Source organism: Rhododendron vialii, chromosome 9a, assembly GCF_030253575.1.
Source record: "Rhododendron vialii isolate Sample 1 chromosome 9a, ASM3025357v1".
Taxonomy (NCBI): Eukaryota; Viridiplantae; Streptophyta; class Magnoliopsida; order Ericales; family Ericaceae; genus Rhododendron; species Rhododendron vialii.
This window is the reverse complement of record NC_080565.1, coordinates 35504042-35512389: the sequence shown is the minus strand read 5'-3', so window position 1 is coordinate 35512389 and position 8348 is coordinate 35504042. Positions and strand designations below refer to the sequence as shown.

The following is an 8348-nucleotide window of genomic DNA, read 5'->3' as shown; positions in this document are numbered from 1 at the left end:
TCGAGTTATACATGTGGACCAAAAATCAGCTCGATCAAATATCGTTAAGGGCCTCATCCGAACATATATAACTTGAAAAAAAATGAATCCTAATGGATACGAAACACTGGATCAAAACTACTAAATCCATTTTTTTCAAGTTATATATGTTCGGATGAGGACCTTAACGATATTTGATCGAGCTGATTTTTGGTGCACATGTAGAACTCGACGAGCTCTACGCGGTGAACGTCTCCGATCGTTGGACTGATGCCGGAAAAGCCTCGCCGGAGGCCGTGCAGCACGCTGTGCAGCACGAAGCTGCACAGCACGCTCCCTCTGTCCACGGATTCGGATCACTTTGTTGTGCCTCGGAAGGAGCCATATTTGGGACACAGCAGTCCCAAATGTTCCATGGACAACTGCAATTAGCAAAGGTCTGGTTTGCATGAAAGTTTTGTTAGGCACCAAGCCAAATCCATCCAACAAGGAAGCACCCTTCTGTTCATGCAAAATCCATGCCTTCTTGCCCATTGGACTATCGAAATAAAGGTTTACGCCCGAAAAAAAGAGACTATCAGAATAAAAGCAATACATCAAAAAAACTTTTAACAATGGCAGTTTAAGGGACTTCAGAAACAATCTCATTGTCGAAGTAGAAAATGTCAACATTGCCAGACTGAAAAATTGCATTGCAATTCAAGACCAATACAACTAACAAAATTGTCACAGTACCAACGAAACGACTTTGCTCAATCTAAACGGAAAATAGGAAATCGATCTTTAGATAATCCCAATCTTGTTTGCCACATCCAAGGCATCATAGTCTGGAGTCAACCGAACATACGCCTTCTTAGTTCCATCAGGCCTGCATCACAAGATTGCGAGATTTTAGTTTCGGTCTACTAAAGGCATTATGTGGAACAAATGTACTTTCACAAATTAAGGAGACAAAGTGAATTCTTAATTAAAAAAAATTGATAACCAGAGCACCTATAATGTTCTTTGTTGTTAATCCTGATTGAAAAAAATCTGACAATAAAATAGCCCTTCCTCAGAAATTGGTTGCGGGATCGTTTCAAATATAGAGAGTAATCAGAGTATCTATGTTGAACACTCAAAACGTGGAAAACGTATGGGGTATGCATTCGACATGTGTAGTGGACATTCACCCATCAAGCTAGTAATTCGAGTGTGTTAAATAAATGTGTGAACGTCTGATACAATCACATGAAATCCCTGAAGAACCTCGTAAACATACATTTACTCAAGGAAAAATGGATTCCTAAAAGATTAAAAAGATTGTCATTGTCCGCATCCTAAAGTATGGGCATAAGATGAATCTGACGGTTCTAATACATCATATGAAAACCCAACATTGTATGGCAGAATCCTACTACCAATCAAACTTGAACATCTTTTCTACTTGTTCTTTTGTATATAATCCAGCTGAGTACATAAAGTGTCCCTATATTCACCCATTAAAAGGGAAGAAATCTTTTCTGTCAGATCATTTAAGTGCGTTAAAACAATAGCTACCTGATCAAGGTGTTCACTTTCTTGGTCTGAATGTCATACATCTTCTTCACTGCAGCCTTTATCTTTTTCTTGTCAGCACGAATGTCGACGATGAAAACCAGGGTATTGTTATCCTCAATCTTCTTCATTGCAGACTCAGTAGTCAATGGATATTTCAGGATCTGATACTGGTCCAATTTGTTTCTTCCAGGTGCACTAATGCGTGGATACTTAGGATTCCTGTCCTTCTTCAATGTCTTCGGCCTGTGAAACGTAACTGAGGTTCGGATCTTCTTAGCTTTCTTCTTGAATGTTGTAGAAGCTGATTTCACAGCCTTGGCAGCCTTCAAGGCCTGTGCCTTTGGATCAGCCTTTTTCGTAACATCAGCTGTAGTGGAGGAAACATAAATGTCGGTAAGGGAACAAGAGAATGGTAACCATACTGTCATATTTTAGTTTGCTGATCTGTCTAACCATAAAGTTTCAACCCAATCAAGCAATAAAAATGGAAAACTCTTTCATCTTTCTTAAAGCATAGGCTCCAGATTGAACCAAGGACTTCCTAGCAGAAGAATTTTGGAGAAATGGAATGCTTATCTTCCCATATCACTACTAAGGAAAAGCGTACAAGCCAAAATTTAGAGAACAAGGAAAGGTTCAAAGCAAGCGGGTAAAACAAGATGATAAACACATTCACAGAACTGAACGAGGAAAATATCCCAGGATTGTGGTTAGGAGTAAAAATGCAAATGGCCTTCCCTCTCCACGTGTTAGTCCATCTTCTCGTCCGGCCACTTTAGCCCTTAAACTAGTGCTCACGAAGAAGTGCAAGTTGGTTTCCTGTTTTCTTTCCCACTCAGCTGGCTAGAGTAGGACAGATGCTGACAGAGATTCGAAGATTCTTGTACAAATACTCTTGAATGACACAATGACAAGAAAAATCATGAAAACAAAATTGGCCAAATTTTATAGATTCACCCACTCAACGTGTTCTAAGAAAATCTAACACCCGTCATCAAAGATTTTTTTAACCAATTCCATTATCGTCCTCCTAAGATAGTATGCATCTATAAAAAAAATTCAAACACTAAATTCAATATTTTACGTTTTGAAATGGATATGGCCGCACAAGATTGTATGCATCAATGAAAATATGTGCGATAATTTATCTGACACTATTTTGCAATATATGTTCTAAATTGATACCGTCTTTCACACGTGACAAAAAAAATCTTCGCCCACCCGGAGACGAAATCCTGAGTCCATCATCGAACAACCAAAAGTCCAAAATCTAGAAAGTTCACCAAAGCATTGCACGAGGAACTAAAAGAAATCCTTTCCTTCACCTAAATATAATCTCACACGCTTCCATGAATGGTTGCATAACAAATTAACAAAAACACAAATTAACAAACACCCAAACGAACCAAATCCCAGGCTTACCCTGCAGACACACAACCTACGAAAATCCACTTACATTTTTATGCCAAAAAATAAAAATCCAGAAAAGGTCAGCTGTTGTGGAATGGGAATAACATACCTTTAGGAGCCATTGATGAGCCCTGCAACAAAACCCTACCTGAAGCAAAGCAGTCAAATGAAAATCAAAAAAACCGAAAAGTGTCGCCCAAAATCTTAAGAAGCCACGCCTCTATACGTTACAAACTGAGGAATACACATGTATTTGTATGTATTATTAGGGCATGGAAGTTTTAGCGAGATGAAATCGCACCTTGAGACGGAGCGGGAGGAGTGAGAGAGAAGATGGTTTGCTGCTGCGGCTAACGATTTAGGGTTTTGGAAATGAGGACTATATAAACTGACGGAATTACAAAAGTAACCTTTTGGTAATTTGCCCTGAATCCATGTGGGCTGTTTATTCAACATGCGTGGGCCGGGCCACTAAAACGATAATTAGGTGGGCCAGACCCGTTTTATGGGCCCTCAAAAAGATCCCGATCTCGTCACATATTTCCTCTACGGAGTTTTTTTGGGCTTTTTTAATTTTATCTTTATTCAAAAAACAAAAATGTGTTTGTTTATTTCGCAACAAAATTTGGTGGATTATTGATTTGTCTTGATGCGATAAATCGAAAAAGTAATATTGTTTTACTTTTACCCAAATATTTTCGAAAACATTCAAGATGAAAAAGTAGTACAAGTAGAAAAAGTATACTGGAGCATCCCCAATGAACAAACAAATAAAACAAATTAATACGAGTGATTTAAATTTTGCCTAGTGAATATGCAAAATTTCTTTTGTGTTCCGTAAATTTTCGTTCAATAAGCCACTCTATCGAGTGCCCCCACTCAATTCCTTTTTCTTTTTTAGGTGTGCGAGTGAGTTTAGCATTTCACAAATTAGGAGTGACCCAATTTAATCCCACAAATTACGATCCAGAGGCAGAACCAAAAATTTGACATTCAAACAAATTTTGACATTGCTAGTGCTTGGTTAGCTTCACATCGCCAGAGGCTGATCTCAATTTTCCGTCTGTTTCTAGAAAAAAACGGTGGAGATTAGAAGAGAGAAGCTCTATCCTTTTGTAATTTTGACATTTATTTTACCAGTTGCAATTACTACAATTGGGACGGTATTTTCAACTATAAATATTGAAGAATCGATAGCCGAATTAAAGAAGTGATCAATGGTTGGTTGACAATTTGGTGATATCCATAGAGCTGAATGCCCAATTACTGAAGGTTTTGTCAACGAGATTATCATGTAACACTTTTAAAATATGAAAACTTAGAGAACTCAAGTACTGTACTAATGAAAAAAATCAAACATACATATATAAACTCAGTTTAATTCTAATTAATGTGCCCCGTTTGTAGATATAAGTAGTGCCGGCTACAATATTTTAACAATAAGTTTCACTAGCTAATAGTAAAATTTAGAGTGATCAACATTGTGCTTGGTGGACTACAAGTCTACAATGCCCACCGGCAATGTGGACTTAAGTGAGATTGGTTGCGGGACTTTTTTTTTTTTTTTTTTATACGGCAAAATTGCATTTTATTAAGGGAGAGGGGAAAGTTTATGAGCAAAAGTTGGAAACAATGCTCAATGCAACACTGAGGGCTCAAAGTGCTCAGATACAACAATGAAAGCCCATCCCAAAAGAAACCCTAAGAGCCGCCACCCCCCGCCTCAGACAAAACCACCACCACCGTCAGATTTCACCACCGACAACCACCAACCCACCACATGCCACCCACAACAGAGAAATCCGAACCCAGAACAAGCCCAATCTGCCGCGGAAGCTGCACCAAACTGTTAGGCGAGTATCGGGCCGCCCAATGACAGCCACGGCGGGAGCCAACGCCGACCACTCCACCGAACCCGAAAGGACCCTAGCCGTTAAGCAAAAATGAAAAAACCCAGCAGTATCTCCGACCAGGAACAACAGGTTGGCTAACGGCCGAAAGAACGGAAGCAAGAACGGCCAGGGAAGGGGGTCGAAAAAAAAAGCAGATATGAGAAGAAGAAGAATTTGACTTGTTGAAAATGTACATTTTGTTAACTCGTGATTGAATCCAAGACAGCACAACCACAAAATTCTAAACCACCAGGGGAACCTTCATCCTAATAATGGGCATTATCAATCAGTTTTGCAGCATAGAAGTACTATCTATAGAACATCAACCACTGGGTCGCCGTGTTTCCTTTTTTTTTTTTTTGATCATTGCCCGCCGTGTTTCTGAGGAACACACTTGTTAGAACTTCCTTTGTGTTCAAACTTGCCTTCAACAGGTTCAAACCCTGAAAGAAAAAAGGTCAGATGCAAGCCTAGTATTAGTTAGTAAGGATGATTTAAAAAAGAAATCACGAAATCAACATCTCTAACTTGCATGTAACATATCTCAAAGGATATATTCAATGGACTATTATTCCACTCCCCGGACTGGGAAGGGGAATAATCAAGGTGTCCGTAAGTTGATTTCTTAATCATCGAAACCACCCAAAAAAAAAAAAAAAAAGTACTTATAAGTGCAATACTTAAGTTTAATTGATTCAGCAAAAATGAATATACCTGAATATACCTCAGGCATCCCAAAATCAACAACCATTTCCTCAAGTGCCCCAACTTCCTTGACATGAAATTTATTCAGCACTGTAATTGCAGAAATTTTAGACATGGGAGTGACCACCAAATCATCCATCACCTTAGAGCATCTCCAATCCAATACTCCATTTTTGCCTTTATTTCTTCATTTGAGAGTATCAAAATAATATATTTTATTGCAAAAGTGATTTTGGAGGAAATCTAACTCCAACCCAATACTCTATTTCTACTTCTATTTCTTTAAAAACTCATCCCAAATCTCAAACTTTCCCACTTTCCCTCCAAAACTCAAATTTTCATTTTTCTAACTTCATTAAAAAAATACTCAATATGAGTCTTATTTTGAAGATATTGTACGTATCTTTTGATTGGTACCAATTTTATAAAGGATTAGTGTATCAAAACTAATTTGATGAACAAAATGGGATTTGGTGAGGGTGAATAGTGAAATGGAGGACATCTTCCATTTTTTTCTCCATCCTTCATATTTGGAGTACCAAACTTGATCCGGCCTCTCAAATGGAGGAGAAAATAGAGGATGGGTTGGAATGGTATTTCCTTCAAAAATGATCCTCTCAAATGGAGAAATAGAGGAATGGTGTTTGTCTATTTTTTACTTATAGTCGACGAATCGACTAAGGGTTATTGTGCGTGTGTGTTGGAATGTGGGTGTTTGTGGTGGTGAAGTTTGGTTCCTTGCCGTATTTCATAACTTCTCTGGAAGCAAACTTAATGAAGTGAATGGAGATGAAAGAAGAACAACAAAATGGACTTTATTATTCTTCGGGATAGAAGTCAATCGACGATGAGAACACAATCGAACAGACAATTACGTTACAAGCTACTCCTAGAGCAAGAAATGTAAAGTACAGATAAAAGTAGAAGCCTTTGGGCGATTGATTGGGTGTCGTTCTAATTGTCTTCAATTCTTGTATTTATAGGCGGACTTTGATTTGAAATTCAAACTAGATGGAATTCCCTCCTCTAATTTGAATTGAGCGGTTACTTCCTTACTTCCTCATCTTGCTCCACAATCTGCATGAGGTAGTTATTTCTCCCATGAAGTGCTCCTTCTTCAACTACCCATCATCACGTCTCTAGATGTATTTCGCTTGTATATCGTTGGTTTGCCACATGTTCCTGACTTCAAGCATGTCCCTGATCAATCGATTAGTCCATTTTTACCTTGTTATGCTCGCATTACAGCCGATTTGATTTTCTGGCAGTTGCCACGTCTCATTAGTCAATCTATGCGACCAACAATTTTGACTTACTAAAATATGGTGTAAACAATGACCCCCTATTTACCTGAGTTAAGGATTAACTTTGGTAAATATTTCTCTTAGTTTTAAATCACCCCTCTATCGATATCAACGGGTGATAACCTTTTACGGTGTAAACATTTATGCCTCCTAACTTTTGAAGAGTTTTAGATAAATTTTATACAACCTTCTCACTTTTCGACTGGTACAATAAAGCCTTCAAGGCTTAAAAATGACTGTCGAAAGCCATGTGCTGGCTTATTAGATGCAATATTCCCTCTATTGAATTATGGGAAAGTATTGCCTCTGTTGAAAAATCCTTGTCGATTTGTTTCCTTCAACTATAAGCCAGTATAAGCCATGATCGATTGTTAATTTCACCAATCGATTGCAATTAATGGATGGTCGATCTATTACGGATGGCAAAACCACCTGTTCAATCATGCATGCAAACACTGTCATGCCCAAAATATGGATTTGCCATAATTAGCCATTCTATTAGTCCTTGTAACGCCCCGACTTTTCGGGAGCAAAATAAAATACTTTCTTACGAAAATTTTTCTATATAAATATAATTTTTCAGAATAAAGGTTTAATTATTACAATCTCTAGATAAATTTATTGATTCAAAATACATTAATTTCAGAGCTGACTCTAGGCTTGATACAAATCCGAATCATACTCGATCTTCGTTTCCTGATATTCTTTTAGTGTCGAACTGCACCATCTTTGAATTCTCTCCATTGAATCCTGCGCCCATTGGCAAATTGATCGCCGAAGCAAACGATTTGCCAGGATACAGACGTATCCGTGAGTGATAAATCACCCAGTAGAATAATCCAACCCAATTACCCCCTTACTTTACAGCTAACAAACAACAAGATAATAATAATGCGAAAGAGCAGAATAAAGATTTACAAACACCAATTTATTACTATTCATTATCTTAATGTGAAATCTAAGATCTCTCCGCGAGATCTTTCCTCCCCCAACTGCTAGCCATGCTCGGTCCCATGAGGTCACTTCCCTTTGCTGTCGCAGGTACACCTAAGTTGTATACCGAGTGTGCACCCCAATAACTACAACAAGGGAAAAGTTTATCATGCCTGAATCACAATTAGGATTCGCCTATCTTATATACCACTTCACCATCATCACTGGACACACGCCAGTTTATCAATTCATCACTGGACACTCGCCAGTTTCAATCTCATCACAAATCTCAACATCACGCCTGCAAGCAATCTAGAAATAAAACTTTTCAATTCATCTATTTCTTAGCACCGTCTAGGTGAATTCTATTCGCATACCACCCCATGTCTCTAGGGTCCCATCTAGCATTCCAATCAAATAATAATGCAATATACAATTAAAACGAATAATAATTAAAACAAACTACAAGCAAAACAATCACACAACCTTTTATGAATGGGTCATTGCCCTTAATCTTGTATGGCCAAGATGATAATAAGTAAGAGCTTTTTAAAAGAAATTTAAAAAAAATATTTTTCTAGACTCT

The 8348-nt window shown here is 38.0% G+C and overlaps 1 protein-coding gene across 1 annotated transcript; it reads right to left on the bottom strand.

The window, feature by feature from the left end:
- Window positions 1-600: 600 nt before the first annotated feature.
- LOC131300622 (large ribosomal subunit protein uL23) lies at window positions 601-3364 on the bottom strand. Its single transcript, XM_058326551.1, has 4 exons — window positions 3230-3364; window positions 3038-3076; window positions 1519-1885; window positions 601-847 (listed from the first exon to the last, which is right to left on the bottom strand). The coding sequence occupies exons 2-4, from the start codon at window positions 3048-3050 to the stop codon at window positions 763-765; spliced, it is 465 nt and encodes a 154-aa protein (XP_058182534.1). The 5' UTR covers window positions 3051-3076; window positions 3230-3364; the 3' UTR covers window positions 601-762.
- Window positions 3365-8348: the final 4984 nt, after the last annotated feature.

Bases quoted from the DNA above. Each gene is read 5' to 3' on its own strand.
- LOC131300622 (XM_058326551.1), bottom strand. The intron at 848-1,518 runs GTAGCTATTGTT...CTTGTGATGCAG, and splicing joins AAAGTGAACACCTTGATCAG to GCCTGATGGAACTAAGAAGG.